Below are 19644 nucleotides of genomic sequence, written 5' to 3' on the forward strand. Positions count from 1 at the left end.
TCCTCAGGCGCAATATCACAAAGTAAAACGATGTCTCCATCTGGTAGAAGATCAGGGCATCATTTCGATGCGTGTTCTCCAAGCAACTTTGCTGTTATGCTTATACGAAGCAGGGCATGCCATATTCCCGGCCGCATTTTTATCGATTTGTCATTGCGCCCGAATAGGCCATGCCATCGGAATCCACGACCGGCGCGGTGTTTCACAGATGTTTCCATCAACAAGTAATTGCTGGCCTGTCTCCCCTTAGCTGAAGTAAGTCATTAATGCTACTCAGTGTCGTGGACTGCAACGGAGGAGATACGCCGCACGTGGTGGGGTGTGATAATACTAGATCGGTAGGTAACTCGACATCAAGTGAGGACAAGGCTAACCCCCCAGATTTATCAATATTGGCCTGCCTGATAGGCCATTCGCCTCCGTCGACGCATGCCCTGAAGACCTTCTACCCATGGATGAAGCCTTATGGGACCTGGGTGTGAGTTTCACCTGAGCTATGGAGTATCGGAACCCTAACGGCCAACTAGGAGCAAACGGTCGTTCCGTCGCTCGCTGTTTCTAGCAGCACCGACTTGCCTGCACCCCCATTCGCCAGAACATGTCAAGCAGCACATCTGCTTTCCAGAGTCCTATCCCACATTGGCACAAGCCAAAGCACGAGAAGTCCAGAACAGTATTACTCTGAGGCGCTCCAGCTACATGGAATCCTCTCTTCTTTCAAGCTGGCACTAGACCAAGAAGTGAAGAGGGAGGAGCCTAATGCGTTCGTTGTCTATTCACCTGCTCGAGGACTTTGCTTCAGTGCTATCATTGCATTATGTGACAATCACACCTGTGCTGATTTGGATGACCTGTCGGGTGTTGGCACCCCAGAGCAGCTGAAGATGCAAGAGACAGCCCTCAATACCTTGCATGAGATTGGAGCATCAGTCTGGCAGTTTGCTTCTCATCTGGTCAATCTCCTTAAGCCACAAAGGAGCCAAATCACCATCAGTCCCTTCGCGGCCCAATGTCTCTATGCCGCCGCCACTCAATACCAGTGGTATATTGAGGAGACTGGAAAGGTTGAGCTGAAGGCGGCAGTCGACCTACTGAAGCAGGCATTGGCATTTATTGGACGCTCTTGGAAAGTTGGGGGTAAGCCAAAGCCCATTAGTCATTCCATTACTACTACTGACACCGATCTAGAAAAATATTGCAGAATCCTTGAGGGGGAGACGGTGTAGAAGTGCGCGCATCATTGAAGTTCCAGGAATCCCTTGTTGCGAAGTTCGTTCTTGGTCCAGTCCCACAGTTGCTTAGCCAATTCAGTGTTCTGAGCGAGCGGGCTCGACGTTCCAATCTTTGCATAAGGGATGATGTAAGCCCCAGAGTCTTTGGATCCGAATTGCGGGCTTGCAATTGCAAAGAGCGAAGACCAGGCACCCTTTTCCTGATCATCCAAGATGCCCAGACAGCGCATGACCGGAGTGATGGCACGCAGGACGGAGCCAGGTGCGGCGCCAGTCGCTTGTTTGTTGAGGTTTCTGGTCAAGTCAGTATTGTCCGTGGAGTTGTGTCATTGACGACGGGTTTGTCTTACGTGTCGATATGACCAGGATGGACTGCCGCTATGCAGATGGTACCCTGGCTAGCACCGTCTCCTTTCTGGGTAGGACCATAAATAGCATGCAGTTGTTTGGCATGGAGAATGTTGGCAAGCTTGCTTTGACCATAGCGGGTCATGGCTGATTCCTTTTCAAGCGAGGGGTTTCCGAAATCGATGCCGCCCTTTGGAGGGAACCTCGCGTGACCATCAGAAGTGACATTGACGATTCGCACCATGTCTTTGGGAGAGTTGGTGGCGGTGGACTGGAGGAGAGGGAGAAGATGGAACGTGAGGAGCCAGTGAGAGAGGTAGTTGGTCTTGATTGAGAGTCAAGGTGTTAGCATGGCGAAGCATAATAGTGGAAAGTTTGAACAAACCTGGAATTGAATCTCATACCCATCTTCGGTCAGAGCAAAGGGCACACCCATAATACCAGCGTTGTTGATCACGCCATGGAGCGAAGACTCGTCGTTGGAAAGCTTTTTTGCGGCAGAAACCACACTCTTGAAACTAGATAGGTCGAGAGGAAGGAAGAGAATTTGTGCTGAAGGAAGCTGCGCCTTAATCTCTGCGATGGTGGCTGTGGCCTTGGCTTCGCTGCGAGCACCCATGTACACCTTGGCACCACGAGAGGCGAGAGCAACAACTGTTGACTTGCCGCTGAGCAATGTTAGGCCAAGCAATCTGGGAGAGGTTTCAGCTGCATGAACTCACATTCCCGCGTTTCCACCAGTGACGAGGTAGATTCGACCGGCCAGATCAGGTAATGAGTCGGGGGAGAAGGTGGTTGATGGCATGTTGGAACAGACGTAGAGATTGCAGGAGAATAAAAGGGTCGGTGTAGTTTCTGTGATGCTGGGTATGATGATAGAATCGAAAAGGGGGGAGAAGGAGATGAGAGGCCATATTTATGCCCCAAGTTTGGTCAGCCTTGATCAACTCTTCACGCACCATCACCGCCTCCTTTCGCGTCCAAGGCGCGGCCCGAAGTGGGGCCGTCCGCATCCCCACCGCCGCAGTCCGCGTGAGATCCGCTAGCGTCCGCTAGCGCCGGCATTCAAGATGACGTAGCCAAGAAAATGGAGGAGAAGGCGCAACTTTTTAGATATTAAGATGTATGATAGGTCTAGTTTATGCATAAGCGCAGCTTACCGCTGCTTCTATGTACAAGGACTCTAATATTAGACTTGCCAGCCCCTTCTATCTTGATCCATTGAAATCTTAAGCCTTGGTGGTCCGTCGCTCCCACTCGTACAAAGCCATCATGAAGGGTCCAACACCGCGGGTGTCATCGGGAACGATAGGGACCTCAGTGTAGTACTGTAAATGGCATGTTAGCTGGTATTTCTTTCATGAACAATTAGGAAAGATACATACCTTGAAAGAGGCATCGCTGTTCAACGAGCCGACCTCGACGGTGCCCTCCCACGTAATTGTGCCGTTGGCATGCTCCGTGACAAAGTCGTTGACCAGATGGTTGTATGCTCTAGCAGCGGGCTTCGCAAAAGTCCTCTCATCCAAGTATCCGCGTCGAAGGCCAGCAAGCAATCCGTAAGTGAACATGGCAGAGGCAGAGCTCTCAAGGTAGTTACCCTCAACACCGGCGTACTGCTTGTTCATGACCAGCCACCAACCGTGGCTCTCGGGGTCTTGAGCCTTGACAAGGGCCGTCGCAAGCTTCTTGTAGTAGGTGCGAAGGCGCTTGTAGCCGGGGTGAGACTTAGGGAAGACGTCGAGGACCTCGATGAGCGACCAGATGTACCAACCGACAGCTCTGCTCCAGACGATGGGGGAAGCTCCCGTCTCGGGGTCAGCCCAGACAGCCGTCTTGCTCTCGTCAAAGCCATGAACGGGCAGGCCAGTCTCCTTCTCAATGGTGACCTCCTGAATCTTGTCCCACTGCAGAACAATGTCGTTCCAGGCGGTAGTATTCTTGGCGTCAAAAAGGGAGGTCCAAACAGCGTAGAAAGAATCCGCCATGAAAATGCCGTCGAGCCACATCTGGTCCGGGTAGGTAGGAGACCGGTGCCAGAAGCCTCCAGTGGGGGTACGAGGATGCTGGTTGAGTCTGTCGCGGATAAAGTCGGCCCCGGTTCGGTACTTTTGCTCGCCAGTCTTCTGGTACCAGTAAAGAAGGTTCAACGCAATGCGGTAGTTGTCGAGCGAGTACCTGGTCATGTCATAGTTGACAATGGAGCCGTTTGGTGCGATGACGAGATCATCAATCTGGGAGCGGTACCACTCCAGCAGCGTCTCATTCTTGGTCAACTCGATGGCCGCCTCGTAGCCCTCATAGACCACACCTCGACCGTACCAGTATGCTCTCTGGGTTTCATGGTTGTTGCGGATCCAAGAATCGGCCATGCGGGCGAGCAGCGTGTCAGCTGCAACCACATTGGCGGCGGCCAGAGTAGCACAGAGGGTCTGGAACTTCATGGTTTCGGATAGGAACGATCAATAAATGAAGATCTAGAGGAGGTGGCTTCGAGATTGGCTGAATGGGCGGCTGCAGAGGACTTTATCATCTAGCTCAAACAATGTTACCCTGTGCGCGACTCCACCAACTGTCCCTGAGTTCAGACAATTCTTCCGTGGCCAGACCATGAAGATCCTGCCTATCCAGCCATCAAATTTGGCAGTTGGGATTGTTGGCTTACACTTGCGTGATTTTCAGGGGAGACATAACCAACTGTTGTTTCATGTTGATCAATTCCCGCCCTCTGTTACACTCGGATGTACCTAGGGCTGTGCCCGTTTTCCCACCACTCACGAGGTGGCCATGGCTCCGCTAGACAGGGTAGGCTTAGAAATATGCATGAACCGTAGTCCAATTGTTTCCCGATGTGGGAGAAACAAGGGACGTGCCCGTAGCCCCGTGTTATTAAAGGTTGAAACTACGAAACTCTGTCCGGAGTATGCTTCCTTTCTAGCTCCGGAAAGGCCGGTAACGCGTATGTCTTGTGGATCATCATATCTTGTTTACCTATTGGTGCGCGTGATCTTTCGTCACTAATTGCGGCACAGGTTGAGAGGTATATGTGGCATCATTTAAGAGATACCAAGAGAGAAGACTCGGAAATATTTTAATACGATCAATGGCAATCTGTGAGTCCTGTTCCATCACATAAAGTAAGAAATTCCCAGCAACATCAAGTATCTGCTTTCTCCTCATGCATCGCATGCACTTTGCCTTCGTCACTGAGAACCGAGACCCTCCGTCTTGGCGCCATTATTGCGGCCGCAGTATCCCAGTACAGATACGTAGACTCAGCCACATCCCCTTCATTCTCTTCATCCGATCCTACTTTGATGATGTGCCAATTCGCTCGCTCAAAGCGCTCACGACATTGAGAACTCATGCCAGCAAATCGAATCTCAAGGCCTTCTCCAGCGTACGTCTTCAGGGCTGCGACCATGTTCCGCAAGTGAGTGACGGCAGTCGTGTCAATCATGTTGACGCGAGTAAAGTCAAGAACGACGACTCTGATCTCCGGAAGCGATGAAGTACCATCAATGCCGGCTTGTTTACGCAGACGCGCCACTCTCTTCTCGCCCACCACAGACCAGTTTCGCTCCGTTTCAAGGCCGTGACTCCCATTGTAGACTGGTGCATGGAAGGTTTGGATGTCGTCCAAGATCTTGGATGTGTTGCGAAAGGCATTGGGGAAGAAGAGGGACTCGTTGAACGTGAATACCCTCATGTCCTCGGGAATGTGGAGTGAATCAGAATGTGCACCGCCCAATCTCTGAGAGTTGCCGGCTCTAGACTCAACGTCGCTACCCGTTGAAGACAGCCGCGTGAACACCTGGCGCAACAACACGTAGACGATATTAAACCCAACAGCGCATCCAATGCCGACCTCACTTGAGACAAAGAGCGTCACCCAAAGTGCAAGCATTGACGAGATGAAATCCGCAAGTGAAGTTTTCCAGTATCTGTAAAATGTCGATGGGGGAGAAATAAGTCCCCATACGGCAGTGATGATGATGGCAGCCAACGTGGCTTTGGGGATCCAATAAAGAGTGCCCACAAGCTCATAGACACAGACAAGCACGACAGCCATGGTCACGACACCAGATAGTGGTGATTTGACGTTGCATGACGAGTTGACCGCCGTCCGAGACATGGCACCGCCAACACCCATGGCATGGAAGAAGCTATTGAAGAAGTTGGTGATTCCGAGATAGCAAAGCTCTTGGCTCTGGTCTGACGCGTAGTGGTTCTTGACGGCAAAGGCTCGAGCAATAGCAAGGTGCTCAACTGCGGAGCCGATAAAAACGGCAATGCTGCGGCCGGCAATCTCGGGAATGAGATCCTTTCTTGGCATTCTTGGCGCTTGTTGACCTTTGGACTGAACCTTGACAACATCAAAGAGATAGTCGTCTCGGTTCTTGTTGACAGCATAGCTCACTCCTGTGAAGAGAACGAGTGCGAGGAAAGCCCTGGTGATGGACAAGAGCCAGATAACTCTGTTCTTCTTACCCCATCTCTTCCCAGACTTGTCCAGTATTGTCAGGAACAGTATCCCCGTAAATCCAATGAGACATGCCCATCCGTTGGCGTTGGGCAGCTCATTGAAGATATCATGGATTTGTCGGGCAGCACCATCCCCAACATTGTCTTCACCCAGGAGAGAGTCCATCTGATTGAGGATGATGGTGATGGCAATGGCGGTAATAAAACCGCTGAGCACAGGAAGAGAGATAAACTCCAACAGGAATCCAAGCTTAAGGAATCCCAGTACCATTCCGTAAATGCCCATCATGAAGGCGGTTGCGGATGCGATCTCGGATGGGGTCCATCGGTCTTGAAGAGCGTGCACATTCTCAGAGGTGAGCAAGCCGATGAGCGAGGTTGGTCCCGTTGATACATCTACAAAGAGTCAGCTTGAGGATTTTTCGAGCGATATGAACTAACTGACCTTTCGTGGAGCCCATAAAGGCGTAAATTACCGCAGGCAGCCAGCTGGACATCAACCCATACTCGACAGGGATGTCTGCAATCTTGGCATAGGACAAGCCTTGCGGAATCAGCATGAGACCCAGCGTAAGACCCGCTATCAGGTCGCTAACGAGCCATCGCGGGTTATATTTCGGCAGCCAGCCGATGATGGGGAGCTTGTCGGCCAGATACTGGACAGTCCCGGAAGGCAGGGATCTGGCCCCAGAAGCGCCAAGCCGGGCGGCTCGGTTCCAAGTAACATCGGTTTTAAGATCCGATTTCAGGGTATCAAAGAGCTTCATTGTGAGATAATTCAAGATGTTGGTAGAACAAGGGACAGAGAAGTTGATGAGAAGACTAAGTTCTATCGTTACAGAGATCAGAACGATATTATTATATGACACGCCCTACACTGCTCCTGTAACAGTGTCTATCCCAAAACACTACCACACACTCTTGCATTATCTTCTTTCCAAAGATAGATCATACGCAATGTCATCTGACGGCAGTGATAGACTCAAGGCCATCCATAACGGGCAGACCTCAGGTTGTAACATCTTGTCGCGACCATTGGCCGCACACCACCATGACCGAGTCACTGTGCCCTTCATTGGATAGCGGCATGCTGCATCGATGTGATTCCTGCAATCGGCCATATTTTTCTACCGAGTGAAACCCTCACCTTGAGATGCGTGGTAGCAATGCCGAAGGCCGAGAGAACAGCTCGATATGCCCGTCAATTAACTCGAGTCTCGATAGATCTGATCTATAGGCTGTGATGCATCTCTCGTGTGTGCAAAGGTCCCGGTGATCACGACCACCTGAGCAACCACGACGCCGATCGCGCTCAGACTCTATCTATCTCCTTGACTGCGGAGGGGCTACCATCGCGTACCGGACCGGGGCCTGATCCAATGAAAATGCCGCAAATGAAAGGTACTTCTTTTCCCACCTAATTTCTATGGTGATATAAGTCAAAGCAATACTTCGAGTTACATAATGCAACATCACACAGCCCGCAACCGTACCTCGATTTCGGCACCTTCTTCCTGCCCCTATTCCCGTTGGTCTCGGCTAAGGCACGCTCTTGCGCTCGTGATCTCGCAACACCACAACTGTGGCCTAGGCAGGCGTGGCAGCGGCTATTCTTGGTGCGCCCTCTATAGATAAGCTGATGGTCCGGATGGTTGAGGTTATCGTGACCCGATCTATAGAGCTTCCTTCCTTTGTGACCCGGGCTGAAAGCTGCGATGAGGGCATCAACAATACAGCTTCTCCACGCCGCTTGTGACTTGTATCTCTTCCAACTTGGGTTGCCGTGAAGCTGAAGAAGATAGCTATTAACGAGAGCTATTTCGAGGAGGAAAGTCCAGGCTAGAGCCTGCCAAGGACCCCGACGAATACGGTGATCATAACCTAGGGATGCCCTCAGTTGGTCTCCTCGGTCCACATGATTCATTTGATCGTTATAAATAGCTGCAACTAAAGGAATATAAAATTCCTTTATAGCTTCGTCACCGAAAAAACGCTGTATCGGGCGTGCACGAGCTTCCATTGTGTTAGGCCGTTTCCTCTTACGCTTAGTGAGCTCATCTCCCTTGAACACGGAAGTCAGGAAGAGCACGAGGGCGTTATCTTTCCACGCGATTTGATTCACCTGCCACGTCAAGGGACAAATTAGTAAGGGGAACACACGTAAATATGTCCTTCTTCCTTGCCTTGTGATCAACTGTTGGAGCCTTTCGTACCTCCCCAAATCGAAGAAGGTTACGGCCGGCAGTGTCATCAACTTTGAGCTGCATAAAGGGTTTGTAGATGCCGCAGTTACGGCGGGCTGTGCCTGTTGCCCCGTGGCCTAGCCTTCGTAGCTGTGTGAAGAGATTCGCGGAGGAAAAGAGGTTATCGATGAAGACGTGATATCTGGCTTTTGGCAGCTTATTAACTAGGGCAACGACCACGCTCTGTGTCGGGTTGAGAGGCGTATAAAGCCCCCTTCTTCTCTGACTTTGTAGCTGACGAGAAAGCTGACTATGACCCTTCTTCCTTGGCTTCTTTGGCACAGCAATTGGTCCGTAACGCTTCTTCGGCTGGTGCCAAATCCACCGTAGAAAGAAGCCCTTTTGAGCTACAACCCAAGTCTTGAACCCGTGAGGCGTGGGCTTATTTGGGACCTTTGTTGTCTCGTATGACTTCCCTGTGAAGCGGGTCATACACTCATCCACGGCGATATTCGTGCCCGGGGCCCATAGCGAGAGAGACACCCGTTGTAGGTGCTCAGACCAGTTATCCACAGCTTGGAATACCCTCGGAAGCTGTGTATCAGCTGTGTTGAACGGGTTGAAGACTCGTATGTGCCGTTGAAGGAGCTGAAAGCGGTCGTACGTTAGATATTTGCGTATGCTGTGGTCGGCGGCCTGATGCTCCGGCGTAGAAGTCTCCCAATGGCGGTGGATCGTAGATTCCTTGTGAATTCCTATGTAAATCAGGATAGCAAGCCAGACGTATACTTCTGCAACGGAGGTCTCAACCCAGCTTTTGAGCCGGGCTTTGGGCTTCAAATGACGGTCTCGGAGCAAGCTTTCAACCCAGCTATTGGTGTATTGAACCCAGCTTTCAACTAAGGAATAAGGTAGGAAAAGCTGGAAAAGCTCTAGAGGCGTATGGGGCAGTGGCTTGATAATAAAGTCGCGAGAAGGCATCTCCATAGGGAGGAAGTAGGCGCCGCACCTTGTGGCCGGGTTGAAGACGGGTCGGCACGTGACGTCGTTGGGCTGCTCACGACGGCTATTTTCCTCTGTGATATAACTACTTGGATCAGAGGCGTTAAGTGCCTCGCCGGGAATTGATTGAGAAGTCATAGGTCTCTTCAAAATGATTTCTATGGTGTTTTGGCAGTAATTCCTTTCTGAGAGACCTTCCCGTACCCCGCTCGTACCCTCGTCATTACGTGAGAAAAAGTGGGTCCGGTACGCGATGGTAGCCCCTCCGCAGTCAAGGAGATCCAAGACTACAAGAATCAATTAACCGGCATATGAAGGGTTGTAATGAGAACGCCACGACAGGCTCCCGCGAACGGGAAGATGCTTCCGCCGACCGACCTTCCTAGAAAGGATCCAAAAGCGGCCGCATTGCCAAGTTTGCATTGGGTTGCGTTGCATGCAGAGGCTTAGATCGTGGTGCAGTAGCAATGTTTCAGCTTACGGATGCCAATCTGGGAATAGTACGCATCCGGAACTCTAGTCGATTGATATCACTTCTCCGCTACATGCAGCCGGTGCGGAGACATGTCACAATGAAATTACAGTAAATTTGAGTAATCCTGTATAGTATTCGGCATATTGTTCGGGTGACAAAGGCACGCTCCCGCGTCTAATGCACTCGGGTTACCAAGAAGGGTCCTCTGCTTCCAATGGACCCTCGTCACAGCCCCTGTTCGGCAGGCCATGCTGCCCAACCACACATGATGACCAGTTTGAGGGCCACTGCAAGCCACAAAGCTCCTGCAGTCCCAAGTTCGCTCTTTTGGACCAATCCACCGATAATAGCACCAATGAGAAGAAGAGATGGCGCTGCAACCCGACGGTTCCTCTCTGCATTGACAAAGACACTCTCAAACAGTGCAGCATCAGAGAACAAGTCACAGTAGATGCTTGTCAGTACGACACTAGTGAGAGCGTTGTACTTCAATGCTCTACTCGCGACAGCCTGTCCACAACTCTGGAAGGCAACCAGCGCGATGGGGGTGATGACGTACCAGGGGACATCATCAGGACCAGCACCCTTGGGTCCCCAAGTAACGATGGCTGCAGCGCCTGCCACAAACAGTGTCTGTATGGCGAATGATAGACACAGGACCCATTTCCGAGTTGGTGAAGGCGAGAACATGCGATGAAGGCGGCTAAAGAAGAACGACCCAATGCAGAAGGCCAGGATCGAGGAGCCTGACTTTTTCCATCGGTTTGTTCCGGCCGTTGGGCCCAGACCAAGATAGACCGTGTTCCCTGCACTCTGTAAGTGACCATTCAGAAATTCGTGATTAACAGATCTATCTCACCTGTCTGCATGGAAACGAAAGCTCCCCAAGTCGAAATGGAGGCGCTATCAAGGATGCCTGTGATGATGTAGCATCCGAGAAGCATGACATCGGCCCAGTCTCGACGAGCATCAACAACGAGCTTTTTGCGCAACCAAGATTCAGACTTGGGTTTTCGTCCCAGCAGAGCTTGCGACTCGTCGTTTCCATTCAGGATACCATTGCTCGGCCTGGACTCTCCAGTACCCGCAACAGTTCCATATGACGCCGGATTTTGTGGCTGAGCCATTATTGTTGAAAAATCGAGAGATTTAAATTTCGTAATGAGGGTAATAAATGTCTCCGTATCTGGCGGCGGGACCTGTGAGTGTTGAAAATTGATTAATACGATGCCGTTGATGCCGGGCGGAGAAGTCCAGACGCGTCAGATTAAGTACACGGAGACTTGTTGTTCCAAACGAATCGCATACCAAATACGTATTAGCTTATTGGAGCCCCGGATTACGTTTAGATGGACAAGATCGGCTCGGAAATAATCCCCCAACTCCAGGACCAAGGCGCCAACAGAGGGGCGGGCGCATGCCTTGCTTTGTTAGTGCCAAGAGCTAAAGCACGTCTTATTAGGCTTAATTGAGCTTCACTTTAGCACCTCTTTCCGGAGGAAACCTAATTCACTGAGAGATGGGTTGGGCATTCAGTTCACTTGCTGTCCTGCTCTCCGTTGCAACCTTGGATCTCCAATGAAAGGCCCGTGACAAGGCAGCCCGGCAATAGATCTGAGACCGAAGAGTATGCCGTTTCCGATGATGACTCGATCTCCTGCATATCCCCTTCCGAATATCCGTGAAGCCAAGAGTTGTGACCCCTTCAGCTTGCAACCCCGCGCAACCTCCATGTCTTTCGCGTCAGCATTACGCCATGTGCCGACCATCCGATTCCCCGCACTCGCCTCGGCAGTCATCACATCTTTGCTGGCACCCAAGGCGGCATCACTGCCCCGTTGATGATGTGTTTCGGAAATCCCCCGGGCATCGCTTTCTCGGCGTTGCCAAACATGCCCCAAAGAAACCTAGCAAGAGCAATTCAATTCTTATTGATAAGAGTGAAAAAGGTGCTTCAATTATCCGGTGGTGTTCACTACGACATCACACCTCCTTGACACACATACCATCCTCATTGTGACTATTCCACACTACTCTTGTTTCCAATTTTGTGAGAATGCGCTACTCTCCGCTTTTGAGCTCGTCGCTCCTATTGAGCCTCTGCGCTGCCGTCCCAGTGCAGGACAGCCCTCGTGAGCGGCTGCTCAGGGGTCTCAAGCTGCCATCTAGCTACAATGGCGTAGCTGGCGGAAAGAGGCTTCCTTTCACGCCAGGATACAAAGACCCATACGACAACGCCGTTGACTCTGTGGGAGAGAAACTTGATCCTCTCCCCTGGCGAAACGGCGATGGTGCTTCTGTTCTGGGACCGTGGAACAAGGAGCGATCCCGCCAAAATCCAGACCTTGTCAGGCCTCCTAGCACTGACCATGGAAACCTCGACAATATGCGCTGGAGTTTTGCCGACTCGCACATTCGCATTGAGGTATGTGGCGCGAGATTACCACCTGCAGATCCAAGAACTGACATGCAACAGGAGGGTGGCTGGACCCGCCAAACCACTGTCCGAGAGCTAGGAACAAGTGTTGAGCTCGCTGGCGTGAACATGAGACTCGATCATGGTGTTATTCGCGAGCTTCACTGGCACAAGGAAGCTGAGTGGGCCTATGTACTCGACGGTGAAGTCCGCGTCACGGCTCTTGATTATGAAGGTGGCAACTTTATCGACGACCTGAAGAAGGGAGACCTGTGGGTACGTCAGCTAACCGACATTTCTAAGATGGCTTCAATCAAGTTTCTAACGACTGTAATAGTATTTCCCCAGTGGTGTTCCTCACTCTCTTCAGGGCCTCAGCCCCAACGGTACTGAGTTTCTCTTGATCTTTGACGACGGGAGCTTCTCTGAGGAATCAACCTTTGTCCTCACTGACTGGCTTGGTACGTAGGACAGTCTGCTGCATCAAAAGGACTCATCTGACCATTACAGCGCACACTCCAAAGTCCGTCATCGCCAAGAACTTCAACCTGGCCCCCGAAGTTTTTGCCCACATTCCCGAGAAGGAAAAGTACATCTTCCAGGGACGCAAGCCTGGCTCTATCAGCGACGAAGCGCCAAAGGGCAAGGAGGTCAAGAAGTCCAAGTACAACTTTACCCACCGAATGCTAGACCAGAAGCCCTTGATCACGAGCGGCGGCCAAGTTCGCATCACCGACTCTAAGAACTTCCCCATCTCCAAGACAGTCGCTGCAGCTCACGCCCTCATCGAGCCCGGTGCAATTCGAGAGATGCACTGGCATCCATCTGCTGATGAGTGGTCCTTCTTCCTTAAGGGTCGCGCCAGAGTGACCATCTTTGCATCAGAGGGGAATGCCAGAACCTTTGACTACGGTCCCGGAGATGTCGGCATCGTGCCCCGCAACATGGGCCATTTCGTCGAGAACATTGGCGATGAGCCTGTTGAGATGTTGGAGATCTTCCGTGCCGACGAGTTCAGGGACATCTCCTTGTTCAAGTGGCTTGGCGAGACCCCGCAGAAGCAAGTCGCTGATACCCTGTTCGCGGAGGATCCGGAGAACGCAAAGAAGTTTTTGGCGAGGATCAAGAATGCTGACAACAACGTCATCACCAAGCCTGACTTTGTTCGCCCCAAGAAGGGGGCAATTGGAAAGGACCTATGATGGCAGTAAATAAGAGGACGCTGAGTCTCAACAGTGTCGCATCGTGGCCTGCGGGCAAGACAATGTAGCCAGCAGTTCATTACAAAGGTAGTGCAGGTAACGAAAGGAGAATTTCTCAGAGACCCAAAATGAAGGCAGGCGCACATGAGTGTGGTCCTTTGAAACCATTGTACCATTCCATTTTTAGTCACACCATGTTAGATTCTTGATATTAACCAGAGACCAACTTGCTATCTACAATAATATCCTGCCATACACTCATTGCACTCATCGCCCAACCCGGCGTTGACCCAATGTACCTCGTCACAACTTTGAAACTGGGCCCCATGTCCAATCAGTGTTCCCTGCCAGTTTTCAGTAGCCACTTCGTTGAAGACTTGTTCCGTAGGTACATCGTCCGTCTTGCCCTGGTCGGCAAAAGGAGGGTAAAATGGTTGAAAGAGTAATGCATCCGCCTGGTTTGACTTGTCTGTATTTGATGGGGGCCCATAAATCAATTCTTCCGAGCCATCCCTGCTGTCGCTGCTGTCAATGGCTTCTTGGTGACAAGGAGAAGAGCCCGATGATGACAGCTTCCCCACAGACTTCTTTGCCTCATTGGCAATGTACTCCTGTATCAGAGCACAATCGCAGCTCGAATGTTGCAACAGCTGTTCCTTGATGTGAAAGATTTCTTCTTTCAAAAGGCTACAGTAGGAGACAAGCCGGCGGTTGTTGTCCTCCAATCTTTGCTCGTGGGACAACAAATCAGCTTCCCTTTGGCACTGGCGACGACGACATCTGACTGCAGCTTCCTTGTTTTGTTGACGGACACGTATCTCTGCAGCTCTCGAGATCCGTTTCTGAGTGTTCGCCTTCCCCTTCCCTTGCTGCTGGCTTTGGCTCTTCTTCCCAGCTTTTGGCGGTCGCCCTCTACTTTTACGTTTAACGGGCTCTGCTGCTTCCCTCACTGCAGTCGAGTCCTCCTCAATCATCCCTGGCTGTGGACCATCAACTTCACTAAGGAATTGCGGGCTCATGTCTTGACCAGCTTCTGCCTGTTGAGGGTGTTGACGCTCCGTTGGCACATGTTGATCTCGTACTTGAGCGGGGACAAGATCCTCCTGTGTCTGTGCTGAGGGCCAGGTAGCCGGATGTTGAGGGAGCTGGGTGCGGATTGAGTCCGATGATAGGTCCCCACACCAAACATAGCCGAATGGCAGGGCTTCAACCCAATCATCCGTGAAATAAACAAACGTATCCATAAGAGAGTCACCCTGTCTCCAGTCAGATAACGACGCAATTCATGTTAGCGACGGATCAATCTCACCCCAGGGGTCTTGAGCGGTAATAGCAGATGGTGCGAGAAGCCAGGGATACAAGTTTCCGATGTTGAGAAGGAGTGATCCGTAAATCAAATGGTAAAAATGGTGTGAGATAACAGCTGGGAGATTTCGAGCCACGAGGTCGTGATTAGTTGGGTGTTTTTATAAGCCTATATCTGGAAGCCAGATTTCAGGGAGGATCAAACCATATGGTCTCGATCTTATGGCGCTACATGTTCAAACATCGAGCTCCTTAACCGCCGGAAGACTCCTTGTGTTTGCCAAACTTTTCATAAACGATGGCCGGATGTGGGCTTAGGTCGGTCCTGGGGCTTGATCAGCCCATGGCTGAAGCCTCCGGCATGTAGGTGCAAATCAGGAAGCTCACCGTGCATTGATCCGATTCCCTAAAATGTCCGTGGCTTCATGCTTGAGTGGCCTAGACCCAGATCTGTACCACTGGAGTGACAGACACTCCCAGCCAGGACCAGGTCTAATGAACTGATCCCTGCCAGCCGCAGTGCTCGGCATGTCACCCAATGAGTCAGCCAGGTAAGGCCCCCGGGAAAGAAACCACGGAGAAGCCGAGCGGTTGTGGAAAGGAGACGACACTCTGGATGGGGGCTCGGTACAGGGGTAGTGTCAATTGTGGCATTTTGACGATATTCGAGCTTGTTTTGGAAAATAATCATCAGGTTAGCATTCGGGATCAGAACCAAGTTGTCTGAGACCAGAGAGATCTGTACCAGAACTCTGTGTAAAGAATGATATTGACCATGCCGCCTTTGCCGCTGCCCTGAATACAGTCACCTGATGGAAAAGGTGATTCTTTAAGACCACTGAAGTATGGGACAACCCAGAGTATCACATGAGTGACTCACCTCATGAAGAAAAGATGGCAGCGAAGGGTGACCATGCTACGACGAGAACCAAGGAACTACAGCGATGCAGACAGTCTCTGACTGTTGGGGCATGACATGACTAGCTTCTTCAGACTCTCTTTCTGCCAACTAAGGAAAAGGGAGACGTAATTTGTTTTCTCGTATCTGCTAAGCTCTCCTGTCATGTCGACTAGCTCTTGACGATTCCATCCACGATTCATGGATTTCCATGGTTCGTGGGCATTTTTGCCGCAAGAAAAAGAAAATAAAAAGAAGAAAGAGCCGAAAAGGAAAGAGAGGAAAGAAGGCAAGCCTCAAAGCTAGAAATCCCGACAAATTTCGGGTTGCGGAGACGGAGAGCTTACCGATACCCCAGTCACAGCACCCTGGTGCCAGGGTGAGGTATGCATGTATGGACGCAACTAGCGTGAGATCCACGTCCAAGTGCCGGTAACTTATCATGGGGTGGAGACTAGGATCCCGAAGAGGAGGGCACGTGTCTTGGCCGGTCCGTCCCAGACGCATTTCGAGACAACTTCAAGAGAGGTTAATCTTGGTCACAGTGGGAGCTTGACAAGGTACGTGAGTGAACGCTGCACTTCACCTTATCTAACACCATCAACGAATGTAACGCAAGACATGTTGCTCTTCGTTGCTGATACGAATCCGACAATCAGCTGCGTGTTGGAGGAAAGCTATATCAAGTCGAGTTACAGACGGGTCACGGCATCACAACGCTCTCGAGTAAGACGAAATTAGAAGAATTTGATTTGCTAATACCATGGCTACCATCTGATGTGGGCGAAAAGATGGCTTCGCTCTGTATTGCTGATTGGTCGGGTCAGCTGCATGACGAGGTCTAGAATCTGATCGATGCAACTGACAAGCCGACGATGCAGTTGGGGTCGTTGGCAACCAGCCAATCCCGCCATGGTTCCATCTCATGAACGCGTAGCCATAACTGAAAAGGGATTGGAGCAAGTGTCCTTCACAGCGACCCTGAGCATGGCTGGTGCTAATTTCAACCTGATCATGATACATCTATACTACCCCTCATGCCCTACTTCATGAATCGAACCATGTGGCAGTTGGTGGCGTTCGGGATGCAACATGCATGTGGCTCCTGTTCTCTGGACATGGATTTTCCGGCATCCAATGCCCCACATCGGGTGATTTCCACGGATCTCCTTGCTTGCGCGAAGACTACCATCGCGTATTCGCCCCACTGCTAGGGCACTATCTAAGAGCCATAGGAATTTGGCGGGAGACTGTTATTGTCATATTACAGCCAGAGTAGGCGAAGTGATCTACTAACCGTAATTGGTTTGGATCCTTGCAGAGTACGCGTTGGTAGTCTTCGCGCAAGCAAGGAGATAACTTGCCCCAAACCGTATGACGTACGCCGAGATCAAGATGTGGACAACGCGGTTGCCGCCGACACCTGAATCCTTGCATGCTAGGTATGGACGTTGAAGGAGGAGGGGAGAAGGGAGAAGGAGCCAGCAAAACCCAGGTCTCAGCCACAATTAATTGGCCTTTTAAGTTGTTGAGTAATCATTTAATACCGACAGTTTCCTTTGAAAGGATGTCGGGCAACAGTTATCGGCGTACTGTAGGGATTTTTGTACTGGGCCTTGTCATGCGTGCACAAGAGCTTGTTTCGTGGATATGGGCATCGTTGAAAGACGGGCCCAGTTTCTAGGCTGAAAACGTTTCACCAAGGATCTAAGAAAGCATGCATCACAAGTAGCTTATAGAAGAAAAAGATGGAGAAGGCCCGACACTACTGTCTTGGCAGAACGTGCAAATGGGAATCTGAAAGCCGGCACTGAAACCTCATCCATGATGGTCAAGGGCATGTTTCTTCGACGGGTGCTACAGTGCGAGGGGTTGAATCCCGGGGACCTAGGGCTTTCGGGCACCATGTGCCGGGGTTCTGAGGGACCCCTCACATGATTGGACACGAGACGAAGCGCAGGTTGATAGGGGTAGGGGAGCACCGAAGATTAAGACGGCCCACGTGGCGCATGTGCTAGTCGTCAAACGACCAGCGGCATGAGCCTTGATTCGTCGCTGAGGAAGAGGTAGCGTTCAGCTTCGTTGCACATCATCGAGCTGTACCTGGTGGCTGGGACAGACAACGTCAGCATAGATGAACCATGGCGTGATCGAGACCGATCTCTACGAAGCTAGCGGCTGCCAGTCCAAGTCACAGGAGGATTCTCAATCCAATATTTGTGAATTGCTTCTTCTTGCCTGTCAGCTATTCCTGTCAAGAAAAATTCTCCGGGGGCTCAGATGTGAGGCCATCCCATGGACAAATGAGTCGATCAATCGGGTAAGATCGAATAGTTCAGGTGCCCGCTCAGCAGGTGAGGATTTGTCTAGAATCAGCCTCATTCACCGAGAACACCCTGACCTTATCGTTGGTGGTCATTGTCGGTTGTCCATCGGTTGTCTGTGGGTTGACGTGTTTGATGTTGTCATGTTCCATTTCTCAACCACTCAATTCGTAGATTACCTTTTTACCTTTATAATCCTGGCTATTCCACAAGGTTTTGATACGTCCAAGCTTATTCCTATCGCATCTATATCAAGGCCCCCCATGGATTCACTACTTGTGCCAACCAACACGATTCTTCCAGGCAATCGAAACAATTTTTGCGTCTTCTGGGAACAAGATCAATTTCAAGTAAGTCATGTCCCTAATTTTCATGCAGACGCTTTCTTGTCCAATGTTCCCCGTCAACAAAAGCCCAGAGCTCTGCCTTTAGACCACTCCTCCCTGTTCAAGGTACTGACACTGACTATTAGGCACCCTTTGATATACCGGTAATGTCGCCGTGGGAACAAGGTAACTACCTCTAATTCCACCCTCAGCCGCCAAACAACCGTTGATCCGAGATATTTACATAGCCACCCCATCACTCACTGGTTGGGAGACGGATCACTCGCCAAGGTCTAAGAACCTCCCCCAAGATACCTTCTTGCCACTCGAGCGTCCTCAAACCTTGCACGACAATGGCCTTTCAACCCATCACCCGAAAGCCGATGCTGCTCTTGAAAGTATCACCTGTGCTGCCAGGCTAGAGAATTTTCGTTCAAGCACCAGCACGTCCATCCCCGAAGATGATGAAGCGTTTACGTCTTCATCGCAACACGAAGGAAGACATTCCGACCGTTCTGACATCAAACTTCGGTCAGCTTCACGCAAATCGAAGAGGTCTACTCATCATAAACGACCCAGTCACAAGGAGGGCATGCGCGCCCGAGAATGTCACAATCTCGTCGAGAAGCAATATCGCAACCGACTCAAGGCACAGTTCGAGGCCTTGCTCGCTGTCCTTCCGGTACCACAGCCGCTTGAATGTACTAGGCCTATCACTGTAAATGGCCAACGGGGCAAATACTTCAGCAGAGGCCAAGTTCTGGATGCCGCGAGGGAACGAATCCTGAGGTTGGAAAAGGAAATTGAACAAGGTACGGCAGTGCGAGACGGGCTACTGAGTGATCTTGAATGCTTGCGTCGGGCACATCAATAGGCAGGGCTTGAGGGCTGGCCCGTTGAATGAGTACTTAGGACAAATCGCTCGTTACCCTGACCCCAATGGCCTTGTGACGATGCACGCTTCCAAAGACTAATGGTGATGCGACGTCGTTATTCTTTGCCTGTATTTCATTAATGTATCCTTCTATTTACCTATGTAGTTCATCTCCACCTTTGTGGTCCAACATGTTATCTACCCATGCTATTGGAGTTTTGTGCAACTCTATCATTACCCGTAGGTGCATGTCGATCCCGTTGTATGACAACGCAGGGAGCTATAGACGAGTTTTCACGATGAGCAAGGATACATGCTACCAGCCCCTTTTTTTGCATTTCTTTTTCTCCCTTCACCACTATGTCATCCTATTGCAGTCCATGTCGAAATGACATGTCAGAAGCAGAAAACGTAACCCAGTGTGTCTTCTACAGCATAATTGCTTTCTCTGCCACCGAGCCCTGACAAGTACTGACATTCCCTCGCTCGTTCAAGATTTGTTCTCCAAGTGCCTCCGAAGCTACTTAAAGTATACAGGAAAGGACTGCAGATCTGCTGATTCGGCAGTCCAGAA

The 19644-nt window shown here is 50.9% G+C and overlaps 5 protein-coding genes across 5 annotated transcripts; 1 reads left to right on the forward strand and 4 right to left on the reverse strand.

Annotated features, from left to right (window-relative positions):
• Nucleotides 1-1237: 1237 nt before the first annotated feature.
• On the reverse strand, nucleotides 1238-2385 carry LRP88_04386 (uncharacterized protein; the record flags this gene model as incomplete). Its single annotated transcript, XM_083240960.1, has 4 exons — nucleotides 1238-1526; nucleotides 1583-1905; nucleotides 1966-2248; nucleotides 2303-2385. 4 exons carry the CDS (start codon nucleotides 2383-2385, stop codon nucleotides 1238-1240), a joined length of 978 nt encoding a protein of 325 aa, XP_083102108.1.
• Nucleotides 2386-2809: 424 nt separating this feature from the next.
• On the reverse strand, nucleotides 2810-4024 carry LRP88_04387 (Six-hairpin glycosidase-like protein; the record flags this gene model as incomplete). The annotated part of the gene is made up of 2 exons (XM_083240961.1): nucleotides 2810-2908; nucleotides 2966-4024. 2 exons carry the CDS (start codon nucleotides 4022-4024, stop codon nucleotides 2810-2812), a joined length of 1158 nt encoding a protein of 385 aa, XP_083102109.1.
• A 713-nt stretch (nucleotides 4025-4737) lies between these two features.
• On the reverse strand, nucleotides 4738-6832 carry LRP88_04388 (sulfate transporter family-domain-containing protein; the record flags this gene model as incomplete). Its single annotated transcript, XM_083240962.1, has 2 exons — nucleotides 4738-6461; nucleotides 6511-6832. 2 exons carry the CDS (start codon nucleotides 6830-6832, stop codon nucleotides 4738-4740), a joined length of 2046 nt encoding a protein of 681 aa, XP_083102110.1.
• Nucleotides 6833-9950: 3118 nt separating this feature from the next.
• Nucleotides 9951-10852, reverse strand: LRP88_04389 (YoaK family protein; the record flags this gene model as incomplete). Its single annotated transcript, XM_083240963.1, has 2 exons — nucleotides 9951-10531; nucleotides 10585-10852. 2 exons carry the CDS (start codon nucleotides 10850-10852, stop codon nucleotides 9951-9953), a joined length of 849 nt encoding a protein of 282 aa, XP_083102111.1.
• A 929-nt stretch (nucleotides 10853-11781) lies between these two features.
• LRP88_04390 (RmlC-like cupin domain-containing protein) lies at nucleotides 11782-13343 on the forward strand (the record flags this gene model as incomplete). The annotated part of the gene is made up of 4 exons (XM_083240964.1): nucleotides 11782-12150; nucleotides 12202-12417; nucleotides 12479-12602; nucleotides 12652-13343. 4 exons carry the CDS (start codon nucleotides 11782-11784, stop codon nucleotides 13341-13343), a joined length of 1401 nt encoding a protein of 466 aa, XP_083102112.1.
• Between the last annotated feature and the right edge of the window lie 6301 nt (nucleotides 13344-19644).

Source organism: Fusarium phalaenopsidis (assembly GCF_050370095.1).
Source record: "Fusarium phalaenopsidis strain FUZ10S chromosome Unknown contig_32292, whole genome shotgun sequence".
Classification (NCBI taxonomy): Eukaryota; Fungi; Ascomycota; class Sordariomycetes; order Hypocreales; family Nectriaceae; genus Fusarium; species Fusarium phalaenopsidis.